Genomic DNA, 20,666 nt, shown 5'->3' with positions numbered 1-20,666 from the left:
AGAATAAAAATTAGGGAAACGGACTTGGCCCAGTGGTTAGGGCGACCGTCTACCACATGGGAGGCCCATGGTTCAAACCCCGGGCCTCCTTGATCCGTGTGGAGCTGGCCCATGTGCAGCGCTGATGTACGCAAGGAGTGCCGTGCCATGCAGGGGTGTCCCACGCGTAGGGGAGCCCCACGCCCAAGGAGTACACCCGTGAGGAGAGGCGCTCAGCGCGAAAGAAAAAGTGCAGCCTGCCTAGGAATGGTGCCGCCCACACTTCCCATGCCGCTGACGACAACAGAAGCGGACAAAGAAACAAGACGCAGCAAATAGACACAGAGAACATACAACCGGGGGAGGGGGGGAAATTAAATAAATAAATAAATCTTTAAAAAAAAAAAAAAGAATAAAAATTAAACAACACAGAACTGTACAACACTGGGATGGCTAGGTTCGTTTGTCAACTTGGCTAGATGATGGTGTCCAGTTATTTGGTCAAGCATGCACTGGTCTGTTTGTTACATGAAGACATTTCATGGACTTAAATCATCAGTAAGTTAATTTCATCTATGGCTCATTATGTCTATAAGCAACTGAGGAGACTGCCTTCAACAACATGAGTCTTATCCAATTAGATGATGGCTTTAAAAAGGAGCAGTAATAATTTCAGCAGGTAGAAGAAAGAATTTCCATCTCTACTTCAGCCAGCCAGTTTCTCCTGAGGAACTCATCGAAAACCTTCAGAGTTCCCAGCTTATAGCGTGCCCTACAGAATTTAGACTTGTGCCTCCTCACAGTCACGTTAGGCAACTTTTATAAAAAATCTCAATATTTATAGGTATCTCCTGTTGGTTCTTGTTCCCTAGAGAACCCTAATACAAACACAAACAGTAAACCCTATTGTAAATGATGGACTATATATTAATAGTTAACAGTATAATTATAACATATTCTTTAATGAAATGTAACAAATGCACCACGTTAATGAAAAGTATTAAAATAATAGGGTAGTTATGGGAACTGAATATATTTAATTTTTCTGTAAACTTACAACCTTTCCAATAAAAAAATAAAAAATTTTAAAAATCCCTCTACTCTTCAAACCACTGTTAAGCCTCAGGCAGAGAGGGGATGAAGAGAGCACTAGCATCTGTAGTTGAAGAGGACTTAGAAAAACAGGAGATCAGCTGAAGAGACATTTTGGGAGTCTCTTCATTTCAAGAAACACAAGATGTGAAGGAAAGAAAAGTCAAGGATGAGGTTTATAGAGCATTTATATGACAACATTATGAACCACAACCTTTAAGGGCCCAGTTAAGAAATACTAGTGTTAAAGGTACATGTTGGGTTATATATATATAAAAAAAATAAAAAAAAAAAGGTTGGTGTATGATAGTTAATCCATCATAAACTAATAGAAAGTCATGAAGGAAAAGTAGTGGCAAGACAGAAGAGGTAGAGGAAAATGAAAGCTGGATATCTCTCTTTTAAAGGGAAGATGAAAAGAAGGAAATGGAATAGAGGATGCACTGGACACAGTACCTGGAGGTTGAGTTGTTCAGTTGCAGCACAAAGTCTCTGAAGGACATTCAGTGCAGGGTTGCTTCCATCCATGTTCTCAGAATTGAAATAATGCTCTACAAATTTATGTGCCTGTTCCTTAATCCAACCTTTAATTTTTTCTCTGTAAGAAGAAAAGAGTTATTCAAGTCAGTGTACAAAGAAAAGATTTGAATGATAACTTCTGATCAAAGGTAATTAGGTGATATAGTTCAAACACTTTTTGGTCAATATTTACATATTATATATATAAAACTACATAAATTCATATTCCATATTAATCAAATTCATTTTCATTTTGAAAACAGGCTAATATGCACATAGAGAGATGCTCAGGTAATTAAAATACATGTCAGGTCATGTACATGAATAAAACAAAACATTCTAACTTCCTGGGACCCTGAAACATAACAGCTGCCTATATGTTCAACCAGAAGTAACTTTATGTAAATTATTTCCTAAAGTACAGATATATCTGCATTGCTCTTTATTTGTTCCCTAGAGAGCTCAAGTAAAGAACTACAGACTAAAAATATGCACCTAATACTAACAAGCTATGATAAAATGAGGTCCAACTGTCTAAATTACAAATTTTGATAGGTTCAGATAGACAATTGCTTAATTATTTTTATTACCTGCAATTCAGAAAACCACCACCAACAGCTAACCAACCAAAACAACAAAAAACCCTGGATTTTCCCAAATATATTTTTTAATTACTTATTTCAGAGTAAGTAATCCTGATGGCATACATTAAAAAAAACAAAAATCCTTAGGAATTAGTTTAGCTGATAAAGAATTTCAAATTGGAAAAAAAAAAGGGGGCGGTGGGGCTCTGCTTCAAAATCCTTAAGTTCCAATGTATTGAGTAGAGGAAGCTTTTCATAATTACATGAAAATGTACGGAAGTGGACTTGGCCCAGGGGATAGGGCGTCCGTCTACCACATGGGAGGTCCGCGGTTCAAAACCTGGGCCTCCTTGATCCATGTGGAGCGGGCCCATGCGCAGTGCTGATGCGCGCAAGGAGTGCCGTGCCACACAGGGGTGTCCCCCACATAAGGGAGCCCCACATGCAAGGAGTGCACCCCATAAGGACAGCCGCCCAGCGCGAAAGCAAGTTCAGCCTGCCCAGGAATGGCACCACACACACGGAGAGCTGACACAACAAAAAGAAACACAGATTCCCATGCCGCTTACAACAACAGAAAGCAGAACATGCAGCAAATGGAAACAGAGAACGGACAACCGGGGGGGGGGGGGGTAGAGAAATAAATAAATCTTAAAAAAAAAAAAAAGACAGAGAGAAACTGTAGACAGATAATACGTCAGCCATCCCTTGTCCAGAACAAGACTGAGGAATAGGTGTCATGAGAAACCTAAATGGATTGGTACTGAACATATACAACTCACAGGTTGTATATGTTAAATACAAATATAAATTCTGTACGGATAACAGAATTTTAAAATCTAAAAAAAATAAAAATAAAAAAAAGACAGGGTTCAAGAATGGAGCTTTTTAACTTGAGCTATTCCAGTTCTGAGAATAAATCAGAGTTCTATGTCCATGTCTCCTCCTCATAAATTTAAAATGTTGATGGACAAATTTGTCTATTATGGGAATAGGAGCAAAACAGAAGTCCCCCCACTTCACCTATTATTGGATATAGTGTCCTTCGAGGCAGCCCTCGCAAGACCACTGACTCCTGCAGTGCGTGCTGGTTCAATGTTGTTGCTGTTGGACTGTGTACTTAACCTTCCCCATGTTTTTGGATTCAAACTTGCCAGGAATGAAGATTTAGGTGACTGAGTGGTGGTGGGGCTTTTAGCTATGAGAAAAAAGAGAAAAGCTGTCAAAGAGTATAACATAATTGATGAAAACAAACTTTAAGATTCATATTTTTTATAGATGAATTAGTCGAAGGATACCATAAGTATTCAGGAAACTCAGACATATTTCAAAAACCATCAGCAGTTTTAAGGAAGCACATAACTGCTTTCATCTTCACCTTTATTTTTTTTTAATTGATTTATTGAAGTATATCACTCATACATAAACATACATAAACAACAAGTATATAGTAATAGTTGTGAACTTACAAAACATATATAACATCATACAGGACTCTCGTACCCCACCCTACCACAATATCTTGCATTGTTGTTAAACCTTTTAAACTAATGATTAAAGAGCGTTGTCAAAATGTTACTACTAACCAAAGTACTTCCCCCCAAACCCCCATTATTATCTTTATATCTATCATTTATACATGAACACACATAAACCATTAAGTGTATAGTAAAAGTTGTGAATTTAGAAAGCAAACATGCATAACATCACACAGGGGTCCCATACATCATCTTCCCCTTTAAATACAGTTTCATCAAAGTAATTACCTTGATTGTCTACTTTGTCATCATCTCTTGGAGGTGAATACTTTGGCCTTCTTGGCCCTCGTTTTGGAAGTCGCTTTCTCTTTAGAACATCACTTAATCGACTATCGCATGGGGGAAAATGTGATAAGTTTAGCAATTACCACTGAACTATTATCCTTACATAATGAAAAGTTAAATTAAAATAACAGAAACAATGAATTCTACAATACTGCCATAAGAGGATATTTTTCATTTAGTGACCATTCAGTGCCAACTCTGTCAGTCATGTTTTAGGTGTACAAATAGAGAAGATGGTTACTTCATAAAGTATTTATCTATTTGACTATAAAATACCTAGCTATTGGACTATACCGAATATAAAACCTTATAAATAGAGAGCATCTCTTGTAAATCTTGTTTTTAATTACTCAAAGTATGTTTTAAACTTGATTTTAAAGTGGAGTACATACAGAAATGTACATAAAATAAATATAAGAATATAACAAAGTAATTTCATGGTGTGGTGATGGCAATCAATTCCTAGATGAACACATTTGTGAACATTTTAGTGTTTTTAAATTGCATACCACAACTACCCATAAATAAACCTAGTGAATGATGGTGGGAATAACATATTATGAATTATAAACATATATGAAATACAATATGCTTAGCCTTTGTGTAGTATTTTCAGTACTCTTGGTTCTTAGAATAACAAAGCTGTATAAGATGAAAGAGGAAAAATGTTCTGGTTTAGCTGGTACATAACCCAAATAAAAGTTTAAAACTTTCTTTCGAAAATGTCTTTCTACCTCTAAAAACTGACATTTCTATGGAAAACACTTAATAACGTGTTCAAATATACTTGACAATTAGGACAAATGAACTTTCAGAAGATAAACTTAAATATGATTGAATAATTTCCCCTTAAAAATAAAATTAGCATGAACCTTTCCTTTGTAACATGTACTATAAGGATATGGACCCACTTATAACTCTGAAGTTATTTTTAAGAAAAATGTTCTGTCTTGTTTGGAATTAACAACTGTTAGGATTTATATTCGAACTCTCTTTAGTTTATAGTGAGTCAATACTGCATGCCTAAGCCGCATGCATCCACTGAAATTCACAAGTGCATCTCTGACAACGCAGAGGTTAACTGAACAAACCCAGTCCTTGCTCTCATGAGGATCAGTGTCGACTCTGCATTCATAACAAAACCCTACAATAACCTAAGGTTACTGCAGCAGCCTGAAGGTGGAAGTGGGGCTGGGGAAGGGGAAGAGGGGAAGGCAAGGATGGTAGGGGGAAAAAAGACAAATTTTACTTCAGGACCGGAAAGGTAGAGAGTGGGTCCTAGAGGTCCCTGTATCTCCTTGGATTTGGTCTATGATATGAGCACCACCTAACGCCAGCAGCCTCCTGAAATAATAGCCATGGTGTGAGAAGTCCTAGGCAGCTACAATTGTCAAAAAGTTGACTGAATTCGTATTTAAGTCAGAATGGACAGCTACCACCAGGTGGCACCAAAGAGCTGAAACGTAAAAAAATTTAGGCGATGCAGCCAGGATCCTGAGACCGTTAGCTTCGCAGGACAATGCTACCTAGTTTTTGAGGTTAAATTTTTGGACCCCACTTCTGAATATTACTATATTTATCAAGATCTGCTTTCCAGCTTAAAAGGAAGAAAAAAGAATACTACACACTACACTATGAATTTCCGAATTGTTTGGTTCATCATGTACCATTCATAAAGCAGTATTAATTTTCTAACATGAAAGAAATAGAAAAGACTTTTATAGTATGGTAACCAATATAAAGGATTGGGAACTTTCTAGTACCACAGTACAACACACAGATTGAAAGCTGATAAAGAGGAGGAATTGAAGAATATTCAACTCCCATTTTCTTTTATTGAGAACAAAGTATTTGTTCCCATTTGCCAATTAAGAAGAAATGGGAAATCAGAATCTGCTCCCCCCCATTCCAAAAATTCTAATTTTTATTATTTTCAGTACATTAAAATCTCGGTACCTTGAAGCTGGTGTGTATGCATCAATGCAGTAAAGAATCCCAAGACTATGTTATCAGAAATTGGGGCTCAAATCCTTTATCTGTAAAGTAAGTGTGCCTTTCTTGTGTGAGTCATTTAAAATCTGAGTCTTAGATCCTTCGTTTGTCAGGTGGGAATACCATGCATCACTTATGGTTGCTGCAAATGCTCTAATACGGTAGATTTCCAATGAATATTAAGTTTTAGGTCTATTCTCAACAAAGTGTAAATTGAAAAACATAATGAAAGGTACACTCTAAGATTTTAGAATTTTATTTCCTGCATGTGTCTTGGGAAGCAAGACAGAGTTAAAGGCAAAGAGCACAAAAATAATAAGCAAATCTCTGACTTACCCTTGAGGGCTGAGATCTAAAGAATCATCTCTGCTGTGCTGCAAGCTGGGGGATCCCAAATCAGCTGCCGCATTAGTGGCTGCTGTGGCTGTTCCACTGCTGACTGACGTTGTGGAGCCCAAGGTTCCTGATCCATTCGTACATGCTTTTGGTGGACTTGTCAACAAAGATTCTGACTCTGCTAAGTGTTTTACTTGATGCATTACACCTTTACAGTAATAGAGAAAAAAGGAGACTGTTTTAATGAGGACACCTCCAACGGTAAATATGTAAAAGCCCTAAATGCTAATAACGATTCATAGAGAATAACTAAATCATAGCTGGCATACATGAAAAAAATTTAGTTTTAAGCTGACTCGAAACATAAAAACAGTACAAAAATTCAAACCTAAGAAAAGATATCAATTGTTTTCTAATTTTCAAAGCCTGAGCATATGAAATTTAATAGGGTTACACATAAAGTCCTAACTTGAGTTCAAAATACTTATTACAAATATAATAATCAGATAATAATCAGTTACAGAAATACAGCTGAGCTCTGGCTTGAGAGCCATGTATATGGAGGAGGAAAAGACCTAGAATTGTTAACTCCAAGTTCCATAAAACGACAGGGTCCCAGTAAAGATACTACCAAAAAAAAAAAGAGTACAACAAACAGCTACAGAGTGGTGATTTTCACATCCTTGGAGGTGTATAAGGAGAGTCAAGTCATAACTTAAAAGGCAGGGGGTTCTCATCTGAGCTAGGATCCAGGGATGGTGATGGGGGGGAGAGAGGGGATGTCCAAAAACTATGAAATTGCATGAAAAAGTCCGTGTAAACTATAGACAATCTGTGTGGATGAATGTTGAGTGCCTGCTTGTCCATCCACATATTTCTGGGGAAAGGTCCACAGATTTCATAGATTCTTAAAAAGAAGCAAACTGCCAAAAAGGAGTCAGGATGAATTCAAACTTCAGGCATTTGACCTACAAATACCTGACACAATTATAGGCCAGACTGTGTACTAGGGACTAAAGAAACAGTCATGAACAAGACAAGTGTACTCAGGAGACTCACTGACTAGTAGGAAAGATATATTTTACAAGAAATTACAAAAAGGACTTATGTGCTTATGAGACAAAACAAAAAGTGCGGTATGAGTGTAAGTAGAAGATTCTAACCAAATTGAGAAGAAAAGAAGTAACTTCAGGAAGAAGTAACATTTAAGTTGAAGCTGGAAAGGTAACAGGACTACCCAGATGCAAAGCAGGAGAAGAAATTAAGACTTCTCCATAAACTTCATGATGTACATACAATATAAATATTAAGAAGCAGGAAATTAAATGATAGCACAGATGATCATGAAAGCAGAAATTGAGGAAAACATACACAAACAAATTCTGACATACTTCCAAATCAGAAAGGTGGAACATTTAAAAGCTAAGGGAAAAATACACACAAACAAAATAAAAACAACCAAAAGACCAACAAAAATAAAATATAAAATGCAAAATAAGATAATCTGAGACTAAAAAATAAGAATATAGACCAAATGTTTGTGTAAGTGCAGAAAACATCTATTTACCTATATACCTGGTTAACAATAGTTATCTCTGAGAAAAGGAAGAATTTTCTTTTCTTTTCTTTTTTTTTTTAAGGTACTGGGGCATCAGGGTTTGAACCTAGGACCTCATATGAGGGAAACCAGCATTCAACCATTGAACCATATTGGCTTCCCTGAGTTTTTTTTCCATTTGTTTGCTTGCTGTTTGTTTTTAAGGAGATACCAGAAACCAAACCTGGGACCTCCATCTGGGAAGCAAGTGCTCAAATGCTTGAGCCACATCTACTCCCTGGAAATTTTAAAACTACATCATTATTCAAATAAAAATAACTTTAAGTGATAAAAACTCTCTTGCCATTTTGTTCAATACTATTATACTTGCATGTTGATTACAATTTTTTTAAATGTACAAAGATAAGAGTCCATCATAAGAAAACATGATCAAAAGAATGCAAACAGGTCACATGCAGAAGGGAAACTGGATTGCTTATAAGAAGGAAGACAAAGCTAAGAATTACTTGAGGCAGAAACCATTATTTCCTGTATCCTCAGATACAGTCTCAGAAGCTGAAGCAGCCCAAAAAACTGAAGAGCCAGAAGAGATTTCTGCTGATGAGAAAGAACTTCTTGACCAATAAGGTGAAATCTTCACTGGCTTCGAAAAGATAAAACCCCTGAATGAAGCACCATGTCTCCTAGGTTGATTTCACACTTCAAATTGACTCCAATTACAAGCAGACCATTTGCATTCTGGAAGACTATTCCAAACCTCAAATCATTCCATTATTTACACAATGAAATATAAAACAATCTCTTAAACATTAGAAGTGTTCTGAGATACTGATATTATTTGGGAAGAAAGCAACATCAGACTTTCTTCAAGGCTCTATATGGATGGCCTTATATTACATACATATATTTATACAAACATACATGTGTTAGTGATTACTACTGGCCCATACAAATTCAAATCATTGAAACTTGCTAAGTCTCTACTGACTGAATCTTACACAGCCTGTATTAACAGATTTATAAAGGACATACTCTATATGAACTTAAGTTATAAGAATGAAACTGTCTTACATAAAACCTAACAGTTTAATTTTTGTTCTGTAGATTTAGATTTTGTTCTGATTCATACTTCTACTGAAGTACTATTTAGAATAAGAGATTGACCATTAATTTATTATCATGAATAAAACTACCTTCTCTTCTGAAATAAACACTAAAAATATCAGGTAACTTCTGCATTAAGATTTCTGCCATCTGAAGTGCACCAACTACTATCTTCAGGTCTTGGCTTGACAGCATGGAAGCAATGTGACTAAAAAAAAAAAAAAAAAAAAAAAGACAGCATTTCAATTTAACACTTTGATCTAGTAACTGTTTTTGGCCATACTACTTTAAATATAAAAACAAAATTATTTAATTAAGAATTTACTCCATTAAAACAAAAAGGTCTTCTTAAATGCTCTTTTGTATTTATTTTATTCTATATCAAAGCCATGAGTGCGGATATAAACAGACAGAAAAGGCTCAAGATACTCTAAATGAACTGTTTTATACATATTTTTCTATATTATTTTAGAGGTTATGAAATTAGAGACTTCAATTTCTAAAATGTTTTGACTATTTTCATGAACACACCTTGAAACAGCATGATTTTTGAGGACATCCTTCAGAAGTTCAGCATCCGCAAAATAAATTATCCTAAGAATTGCTCTAAGGCACTTATGTCTGACCGCAGGTCCTGCTGAGGAACTATACACTTCATAAAGAACACCAAATAATGTCTTAATAAAAGACTTAGCCAGTTCTGGATCCTCTTTCATAAGCTGTGCACGAGCATCATCCTTCTTTAACTCTGAATATCCACCTGTAATAACAAATGGAGAATCCTTACATAGTGACAGACTTCAGAAACACAAGAAAGCACAAAGCATTTGAGCTGATATTATTTCAAATGCTACTTAAAATATTTAGTTATAAAACTCACTTATCTAAGGTAAATGACTGGGATCTACAAAAATGCTGAAGATAGCACCACACTATACCTCCTATTTTACTAAAATGTACGGGATAAACACATGTCAGAATTGTGACTAAATCACTGGGGTAAGAAATAAGCAGAGTTCAAGAAATGCATAGTGATTATAAAAATAAAATTCACCTGAGTACATGCAATCACTTTTGTCAAGTGTATTAAAAATTATAAATAAAAAAAAAAGAAATGCACAGTGATTATTTGGCTAGGACCTAAGTAAAATGGAAGGGCTGGGTAATTTACCTCTTTGCTTAGATGGAACACAGTAGAGGGGAAAGTTAACTGAAGAAAGGTATGCTCAAGACCGGGTATTAGCAAACTATGGTCCGTAGGCCCACCACCTCTTTTGTAAAACAAAATTTTATTGGGAGACCACCATATACGTTTGTTTAGGTATTAATAGCTGCTTTCAGGCTACAGTGGCAATGTTGAGTACAGTGACTATACAGTCTGCAAAAGACTAAAATACTTACTATCTGGGCCTTTTCAGAAAAAGTTTGCTGATCCCTGCTGTAGCCTAGAGTTGCAAAAAGCAAAGAACTAATTCCTCTATTTTATGTTTTGTTTGTTCTGTAAACCCTCAACTTAAAAAAAAAAAAAACGGGGGGGGGGGGGGCCAACGGGCTAAATCTGAGGGGAGGGACAGATGTCAGAAATCTGAAAGGAACCAATATCAACCAGTTTTTCATTAGTTACAAAGAGGATTTTGGTAGTAAAGTGTAAAATAAAAGGTTGGAAAGACCCAATCTGATGAATGGATATATAAAGTAGGACAGGGACGTCAGAGTCACATTTAAAAAGTCAAAGGTGCCAATTCTGACTGGAGTCCCAAGATGGCAATAATCAGAGAAGGAGAGAAACTGTGGGGAAGATACTAGTTATATATTGGCCTGTTCATCAAATTAATGCAAATGATTTAAAATAATAATATACAAATGTCTTAAGCGGAATAAGGGCAATCAATGAACCAATATTAGATTTATTACAAATATTATTCACATGACAATACAATAATAATTTTAACTCAGAAGGCACTTACTAGTGTTAGTGTTGGCTAAGGGGTTAGGTTTTCTCTGAATGGCACGTGCTGTTCCCGTGTCCTCATTGATTTGCTGCATAGAATTAAAATCAATAGTATAAACTCGTCCCAGAGTGGACAAGCTTATCTCATCCTCACCGACCTGATGGGCTGCCTGAGAGTAAAGAGAGAGAAACCTTGAATATAAACATGGAGAAAGTTATCAATCTAAGACACAGATGGGACCCTCCATATAAGCTAACTTATTTAGCTCATCAAATTTTAGACAAAAAAGTAGAAGAATGTGGAAAACATAATTAATAGTATGGATATGATAAAACTCATTCATTCAACAAATCATTTTTAAAGGAAAACAGATCTACCAAAGGCCCTATCAGGTCTCCTGAGATGTATAAATAACAGACAAAATCCTGCTGCAAGATCCAGCTGTATAGCATCATTGACATGAAGAAGACACAATTTGTATTCAGGAAGCTTTTAAGACATTGCTGATAAAAAAAATGTTATCCATAAATCTGAGCATTCTACTTCTTAGACTAATATAGCTACTATAAGATGGATTCTTAGCAACCTTTAAACAAAAAGACCCTAGAAATTTTTGTAGGTAAACAAAAACTACTGTCCATTTAAATGAAGCTCTAAGATTGAAAGCTTCATTTAGTAATTCCTAGGAGGTACATGGATTACATAAAACATAACTAAAACAAGGCAGTTTGGGAAGCAGATGTGTTTCAACTGACAGTGCGTCCGCCTATCATATAAGAGGTCCAGGTTCAGTAACCAGGGCCTCCTGGTTTGTGTGGTGAGCTGGTCTGTGCGCAGCACTGCTATGTGCAAGGAGTGCCATGCCACACAGGGGTGTCCCCCATGTAGGGGTGCCCCACAAGGAGAGCCGCCCCACGCTAAGAAAGTGCAGCACACATGGAGCGCTGACACAGCAAAATGATGTAATAAAAAGACACACAGATTCCTGGTGCCGCTTGACAAGAATGCAAGTGGACCCAGAAAAACAGAGCGAATGGACAGAGAGCAGAAAACCGGGGAAGAGGGAAGGGGAGAGAATTAATAAAAACAAAGCTTTAAAATAAATAAATAAAAATAAAACAACAAGGTTTGATTAATGCTGTTCGCTGTGAATTTTGACAATCTAGAGAATATTTATTCCTATTACAGAGTCCAAACTATGGAATTCCTAGGCAAATGGAAGGCAGGGCTCTTAGGAAATACAAGAGTAAATTAGTAGTGAAGATGCAGTTATCGGGAAAATGCTAAAAAGAAGAATGCTTAGAATTAGAGACCATAACTTATAGCAGGGTAGGCCTGCTTATCTACTAAGGGCACAATGCACAAAAGACCAGTGAAAGTTAACTTCCTCACAAAAGCTGGCTCTGAATTTAGATGTTTTCATCAGAATATTTGATATTTTAAGTCAACTGTTACAAGTTTTTCAAAAATTCACTGTTAGACACTGATATAAAACATCTGTAAAGAAGAATGTCTATATAAGAAATGAGATGTTCTAAAAAATTATTATCAAAGAGACTAAGACGGGTATATTATATATTGAAAATATTGGTAAATGATGCATGGTATCACAAATACTGCAGTGACCAACACTTTTTAAACAAAGGCAAGTATTTTTTTGTTCTAAGAATTTAAATAAAAAATGTCAGTGCAAACTTAAGTGTGGAAGTATGGAAATAATACAAAATCACACTTAAGTCTGTCACAGAAAATCACTGTTAATACTTTGGTGTATTTCTTTCCTTTGTATTACTTTCTTTTTTTCTTCCTTTACTACTTCTCAAATGGCTAATTTTGTATCTTGTGTTTTTCAATTATCCTATCCCATTTTATGTCATTAAAATTAATGTCTAGAATATATACAAGCCTATGTATGTACCACAATTTACTTAATCATATACCTAGAGTTAGGCATTTACGTTATTTCCACGTTCTGGCTCTTAGGAAACAGTAAGAAGCTATCTGTACGTAAATCTTTGCTTTTGGGAGACTTCCTTTGGATAGGAGATAAAAGGGACTTTTATAAACATATAGCCTAACTCCTCCAATGTTTCCTTTGGAACACAGAACTTAAATTACTTGCTCCAAGTCAATCAGGTAGTTAGCAGCAGAAGCAGGACTAGAACATCATGTTTTCTGACCTGAACAGAAATGAGGACCTTGTTCTCAGGAGACAAAATGAGAGAATCTTGAGTTAATTCAAAATTGAGCACATTTAAGTATATTTATCCACCTTCCCACTCCATCCCTATACCCATTCTCCACCAAAATACACATTTAAACGGTACGATGAAACTACTACCTCAATTATCCGGCTATCAATCCTGTTATAGGGATGCCAAAGGCCCCGATCATCTCGCCACTGCCATATCGCACCATCTGTGTTCTGTGCGTTTCCCTTCTTCAGCATGGTATCAACTGCAAAAATGCCTTCTTTTGGTAAACATGGCATAAGTTCGCTAAAAAACAAAAATGCAATCATTTTAGTAAGGAGCTCCTTGAACCATTATGTCCCTACAATAAACTATACCTCACATGAACAAGAGTTATTATTAGCCCAGTCTTTACCAAATCAGAGATGTCAGTTCATATAATTCTTGAGGACTTCGTGGAACAAGATCAATCTGTTCCTGACAACTTCCATTGGAGGCACCACATAGGAGGAAATGAAGTGTTTCTGCAATGTCTGTAAAACCAACAACAAAAACCTTTTAAGCTACTTACAGTACCTAATTTCAAAGGCAACAACAGTTCCTTAGGAGGAAGACAATCAGAATTATTTTCTTTTAAAGCAACATAAAACAAAATAAAGTAAAATCATCCAAATGAGTTGTAATTAAAATGTAAAAAGATTTTTAACAAGTTCTGAGGACATTAGTCCAAACCCTAATTACAGACCCTTCAGTCTTGCTCAGAGACTCCAGGAATCTGAGAACAGTGCTTTTTATAAAAGTGTATTCAAAACATAATTTCATCAACTCAACTATATTTGTATGTCAGTCTTCAATTCAAATATAATGAAAAACGTGTGGTCGAAATAATAAAATGCAGTATTTAAAGGTATCTGAATTTTACCAAATTATCATCAACAAACTCAGTAATTTACATATTAAGCATGCCAACTTAATATGCAGATCATTTAAATTTTCTCTACCATAAGTCTCCATTCCCAGAAGAGATGTCTGTTTATGGAGGATTTTGAATGAAAAGCACTCGGATGTACTAACACTGGTGGTGTAGAAGGCTGAGTTTCCACAGGTTTAGTCATTCTAAGAGCTAAAACCTAAAGACAAGGCTGGGTGTTTGTTCGTAGCGGTATGTGTGTCTATAAATACTTTATATTTATTAAGTCTTATATATATTTAATATATATACATACACATACATATACACACATGTGAAATATGCATATACATTTAACACTTCACTTCATCAATAAGTTCATCAGTAATTTGGCAGAAGTACAGACACTTATATCTCTGCTTCAAAGAAGTTTCACTATGGTGATGAAAAAAGTTCCTATTGTTTTGAAAAGGAACAATTTTTGCCAACTCTCCTATGGGTATAAATACATGGCAATGATACATTACAGGGATTCCTTACTTTTTTTTTTTTTTTTTTTCACTCAGAGAATGGCAAGGAAATGAAAAGAAAAAGTTGATGTTTCTTTTGTGATACCGTTTTAAGAAAAAAAATTTGTAAAAGATTAAGTGTTCCCATATGATAAATGTGTGGCAAAGTTACTGGAATAAACTAGAGGTGAGAAACCTTTACCAGATTAAAAGAAAAAAAAAAATCCAAAATCTTAAATCAACTAAGGCAGCAATTCCTTAAACTGGTATTTAAGGACATGTTGTGCCACAGGGTAACAAGAGATAGATATCTTGTACTCAAACTACAGGAAATGTCCAGTTAAGCAAAGTTCAAAGGACCAATGCACTTCAGTAAGAAAAGTACACGATGACTACTCAAGAATGTTAGCTAAACCTTTCCCAAATTTATTTAGGCAGAGAGCACTTCACTCACAGCACAAGCAGAATAGTATATTCTGGAATACCAAGTTTGGAAAAGACTTGATGCTTTAAGAGGAATCTTTTCAACAAATCATCTCAACAAAACTGATTTTCTACCAAGTTCTGTGCTAACGTGCTAATTCATAAAAAATGCAACTAAATACCAAACTCCAAAACAAGAATAATAAAATACTGCTTAATATTTTGTCTGAGGCAGTGGAACTAAAGGCTATGTTGTAAGTATCATCAACTCCAAAGTAACATTCTCAGAGATTAAAATTATGAGTATGAAATTACCCATAACTGTTAAGTGTTCCAAGCAAAAGCAACCAATGTACTATTAGAAATAATCTTAGGGAAACGGACTTTGGCCCAGTGGTTAGGGCGTCCGTCTACCATATGGGAGGTCCGCGGTTCAAACCCCGGGCCTCCTTGACCCGTGTGGAGCTGGCCATGCGCAGTGCCGATGCGCGCAAGGAGTGCCGTGCCACGCAAGGGTGTCCCCTGCGTGGGGGAGCCCCACGCGCAAGGAGTGCGCCCGTGAGGAAAAGCCGCCCAGCGTGAAAAGAAAGAGCAGCCTGCCCAGGAATGGCACCGCCCACACTTCCCATGCCACTGATGACAACAGAAGCGGACAAAGAAACAAGACGCAGCGAATAGACACCAAGAACAGACAACCAGGGGAGGGGGGGAAATTAAATAAATAAATAAATCTTTAAAAAAAAAAAAAAAAAAAAGAAATAATCTTAACATATAGATGATTTTATGAAGCCTCAATGTCCTGTGACCTTAGCATGTGAAACGTAAGTTTAAGAGGGGAATGGTCAACTACAAGAGCAGTACAATAAAATTTGATTTCCTACCCACTGAGTACATGTGCAGGAGAGGCTTAGGAATACAAAAGTGGCAAATACAGGAGATGTTCATCTGTGTGAATAAGTTCCCAAGGGAAGAAAGCATTTGGGAATCAGATAAACTGCAGGAAAATCTAACATGCACAGAAAGGACTACCTATATCAGATGTCAAGTGGGTATCAATGACATACAAACTCGGAATTCCCCTAATGAAGTCATTATGTAACTTGGATCTTAAGTTATAGAACCATCATGGGTAAGATGTTCTAATATTTTAATACATTATATGCTTTTAAAATTGTATGTGGAAATGTAGTAATACACCATGCCAATTTAAATTTATTACACATTAACATTTTTCTTTATTATCCAGCACATTTTCTAATGTTAATAATAATTGCTTCTATTCACCAGAATTGTATTTTTACTTAATAATGTAGATAAAGCAAGCCACTTTTCCTACTTGAGAGAGATAAAATAGTACTTACTTTGCTTCATAAGTTGAACTGCTAAAGTTGGACAGTTGGAACACATCAGTGAAAACATACGAACCACCATTATAAACATCCCAGAACTTAAAATTGGTGGAGTTACTACCAAGAGTTGTTGAACATTTGTAAGCAGATCTTTGGAGGCAACCTGCTGGAGTAAATTCTTCACAAAAACAAGAAAAATAAAATTGTTACATCATAATTCAGCCATTTAAAACTCCATAAAAATAACACTAAAGAATAAATGCTTACTTCCTCATGTTGGAAGTTGTCCACTAGACGTGCAAAACAAAGGCAAGTGCTTTCTACTGACTTTTTGTCCTATTTTTAAAAAGGAAAATAAAGTTTGTTAATATAAAAGTTTATTAATATAAAACATTTTCACTGCCATAATCTTCCTAACCCCAACTCTTTAAAAGCCACCTCAATTAACAGATGTGAACTCTGAGAATGCATGGAAGCTTAAGCAAGGAATGCCAGTAATATAAGATTTCAAAGCAAATAGAACCATACTGAAAGACAACTTTGCTCTTCCATGAAGTTTCCAATAAAGGTAAATACACAAAAAAGGAGTAACAGTTTTTATGTGCTTATGTAATCTCAGTACCTACACAAAAATAAAGAATATACTACTTTTCTCTAAAAGAATTTCTGGTAGAAATGTTTAAACATGTAAACATTAAAAAGTTGGAAAAGGTTAAGTATATGTGTACATATAGTATAAGTAATGATAATGTGAAAAACTGGGCTTTAGATTTTTGTTATGTACTATGAAAACATCTAGAGATAATGTTAGAGTGGCCTCACTGAGAAAATACTTTATATAAAACTCATAAATGAGAATGAAACTGTTTTACTAGCATTTTGATAAACATATTTTTTCCTCAAATTTATGAACAGATTTCAGAGGTAAAAACTAGATTTGTATCTAAAAAACCTAATAGTTCAGGTATTATGAATCCCTATACCCTTGCTTCCACTACGTAAGGATAGAAGGGGTGCTATAATCAGTGATCAAATACTTAACTTGTCTAATTCTCAAGTCTTATTTCAAACATAAAGATATCATATGGTACTGATCAGTTACCTAGAGAATGTATTTCTAGCCTCTAGAAAGGAAAAGTTATCTCAGCCTACTATTTGAAAACGAATCAAAAGAAAAATAAATTTTTAAAAAAACAAGAGGCACGACTTGTATCTTCATCTTAGAAGCAAAAATACTCCAGAATGATTTGATGATCATTTATTATTTTACCTATCTTATTTGTATAAAAATACATTTTTTATGTACCTAATTTTCCCAAGTAGGTTTTAAGCACAACTCTGTAAACATTTTAAGAGCGATTTTAAAGCCAGATTCCCAGAAATCCCCTTAAAAATAACTCTTTAACTGTAAGATTTATTTTAAAGTGATTTTATTACTACTAATAATTTATATTTTCAATTTCTCCACAACCTTAAAGCTTAATTCACGATCTGCCCTCCATTTCAGACCCTGTGTGCCCGGCTTCTCATACTGCATCACCAAGCCCACCAACTTCACCTCCTAAATACCGGTTCTTGCTCTTCTCCAACCCCATTTAGCTGCAGTTGACGTCTCTCTTCACTTCTTTTTGGGACACAGTCTCCTCTCTCTTCTGATGTTAGCCCATACCTCCTATCTTGTCAGCCTATTCCAAGGCCTTTTAAGAAAGGATGATCTTTCCAAAAGGAAATTCTGATCGTATCACATAGTAAACACTCAATCTTTGCTGAAATAAAGTCGAAATAGTTGGAGACCCAAATACATGAATTACTTACTGTTCACTTGGGTAAATCTACCAAAATTTTACTAAATAACTTACTATGGTACATAACTGGATAAGAGAATAAAGTATGATGAAAACTTTTCTAATTTATATATCAAATTGGAAGATTTAAGGCACTAGCTGCAGTTCCAAGTTTTTAAAGTAATATAAGTGTTTACGATGGGTTCGTTTTTACCTGATGGGTTAGCCTTTGGGTAAGCAATGGGAGAGAATCTGCCACAAAATGAAATTCATCTGGTGTGATACTCTGGCAGCAATTGGCTGCAATTGCCAGTGCATTTCTTTGGGCATTTATGCTGAAGAACTCCAGATACAGCAAGCAGTCTGCCAAACCACCCTAAAAATAAAGAAAATAGTTCAAGTGAAGAAATGTCCTTTTATCAACAATTAAAAAAACAACAAAACCTACTTAAAAATCTGGCACTTCACTTTGGAAACAAAATATGCCATACAGAGACTACATTCTAGGAGTCAGTAAAAATGTGGGTCTAATAACCAACATTAATGAAACATATTCCTTTGGTAACACTTACCGCCTGTAGAATGGCTTTACTGTGTCTACGTGATAACATCTCCAAGGCAGTCAAGGCCTGCTCTGCCACATCAATACACTGAATAACTTGAAGCTGGGAATATATAAATAGGTACAGTAAGGTCATCATTCAAATTATTTTCTATAACTTATCTCCTATGTGAGTGAACATCTTCTAACATCCATCAATCTACACTGCCTCTAACATGAAGCCCATCATAGGAATAGGAAACCAGGAATTTGCTAACTTAAGGTTAATATAGTTTCCTCCCAAGTACTTTGCTGTCTAAAGACAAGGAAAAATGTTTTACATAAAGAATAAACCAAACCCAGTAATATAACTTCAAATCTTTGTATTTAAAATAGACGTGTAGGGGTGTAGCTCAGTGATTCAGTACCTGCTTCCCATATATGAGGTCCCGTACCTCTTTAAAAAATAAACATAATAAAATAGATGATTTTTTTTTTAATTAGGCTTTACACTTTATATCATATTCTAAGTTTATCAGAAAAAGTTCCTTAAGTATGACAGCCCAAACATACAACCTACCACAAACCACACAAATAAATTTCCTTTCTCTACTGACTCACTTTATGACTCTGAACAAGGCACTTTTTCTTTCTCAGCCTTCCCAGCTGTAAAATGAGGGAATAAATAGCTATCGATCTCACTGGGATATTTTCTAGAATGAATGAGATTATTTTCAGACAAAAGCTTTAAGTTTCTTTTCTGAAATATGTTATCTCAAGGTAGTAATTACTATCCTCAAACATTACAAAAATGGGTAGGTTTCATAAATGAATTCAATTTTAAGTTTCTGGCCCGGTGAACATGAAATATTTTTCTAGAGTACTGGCTAGAAGAATATAATTTAGTTATATATAATATAATATAATAGATACTAAAAAAGTCCTTTAAGGTAGTCCTGCAATTTTATGTTCCAACTTCAGAATTTAGAATTCAGGAGTTCTTCTATAAACCTGATTCCCCTATGCCTGCTTTTGAAGAAGGTGGCAGAAATAGGATTACCTTTTCTAAAAAGACAGGAATAGCATCTACCACAACAGCTGATGATCTAGGAAGTGCTTCCATCATATATGTTAAGGCTCGACAAGCATGGTTCATCTAGAAAACAAGGCATTTTATTCAATGAAGAAAAACTCAAAGTTTAAATTTGGAGTGCTAAAAAAAAAAAAAAAAAAGTACATACTTACAATGTCAAAATTATGTTCCATCTGCAGTAATGTTATCTGTGAAAAAAGATTATAACAAAGGATTAGAAGCTATATTCTTAGAGAAAAATGCTGAAGCATGGCTTCCTTTTCTACTTCAGCTGAAATGAAAAGTACTGATCAAGATTTACCACATTAAAAAACAGCACCATGATAAAACGTAGCAAGCATACACAAAAGCTGATCATAATTTAGGATGGCATTCCTTGTAAACTGTAGTTTTGACTTAGAACTTTCCTAGATAAACATTATATTTCATGATCCGAGTCAAAAACAAACCCTTCTTGTTGCTTACAATCTATCCTTTAGGTAGTTCCAATCCCTTCTGAGAAGCCCATAACATGTCACCGCCTTTTGACAACTAAACAAACAAAACCAGCAATGCCCTGATATTTGTTGAATGAAGTATCACCGATTCAAGACCACAGCTTAAACTCCTGTACAACCCTATCTATAGGCTGAGATAAGCACCATTTAACCTAGCTATAATATACTGTGTAACAATACATACACCAGCATGTAGTATAGGATTTAAACTCAAGATTGATCACATTATGAACTAATTAAGAACAAAAGCCAAATTAATGCAAATTTTTCTACATACGTATGGGTGAAACCAAATTTTTATTTTACTTAACTTTTCTTGTCTAAAAGACTTTAAGGAGATTTCAGTCATGTATTAGAAACAAGGAAACAAAACCCTCTATCTTCCTGAATCAGTCAAGAGTCATTAAAGAAAGTTTCCACTTGAGGAGG

At 35.3% G+C, this 20,666-nt stretch overlaps 1 protein-coding gene across 50 annotated transcripts in view; it reads right to left on the bottom strand.

Moving 5' to 3' along the window:
- Positions 1–20,666, bottom strand: part of TRIP12 (thyroid hormone receptor interactor 12) — a 175,767-nt gene that overhangs the window by 32,559 nt on the left and 122,542 nt on the right. For 22 of the 50 annotated variants that reach the window (XM_058299941.1, XM_058299946.1, XM_058299935.2 and 19 more), the window contains 15 exons: positions 19,893–19,928; positions 19,708–19,803; positions 18,679–18,771; positions 18,321–18,482; positions 16,590–16,658; positions 16,335–16,500; positions 13,547–13,664; positions 13,281–13,437; positions 10,955–11,108; positions 9,519–9,747; positions 9,077–9,195; positions 6,326–6,533; positions 3,941–4,041; positions 3,198–3,372; positions 1,528–1,669 (listed from right to left, as the gene is read on the bottom strand). In XM_058299941.1, coding sequence (XP_058155924.1) covers positions 1,528–1,669; positions 3,198–3,372; positions 3,941–4,041; positions 6,326–6,533; positions 9,077–9,195; positions 9,519–9,747; positions 10,955–11,108; positions 13,281–13,437; positions 13,547–13,664; positions 16,335–16,500; positions 16,590–16,658; positions 18,321–18,482; positions 18,679–18,771; positions 19,708–19,803; positions 19,893–19,928 — 2,025 coding nt within the window. Of the gene's footprint in view, positions 1–1,527; positions 1,670–3,197; positions 3,373–3,940; positions 4,042–6,325; positions 6,534–9,076; positions 9,196–9,518; positions 9,748–10,954; positions 11,109–13,277; positions 13,438–13,546; positions 13,665–16,334; positions 16,501–16,589; positions 16,659–18,320; positions 18,483–18,678; positions 18,772–19,707; positions 19,804–19,892; positions 19,929–20,666 lie in introns of all 50 variants that reach the window. The other 28 variants (XM_058299954.1, XM_058299973.2, XM_071216081.1 and 25 more) reach the window with 3 other exon arrangements.

This window comes from Dasypus novemcinctus, chromosome 7 (genome assembly GCF_030445035.2).
Source record: "Dasypus novemcinctus isolate mDasNov1 chromosome 7, mDasNov1.1.hap2, whole genome shotgun sequence".
Lineage (NCBI taxonomy): Eukaryota > Metazoa > Chordata > Mammalia > Cingulata > Dasypodidae > Dasypus > Dasypus novemcinctus.
This window is presented reverse-complemented; position numbering and strand designations above follow the sequence as displayed.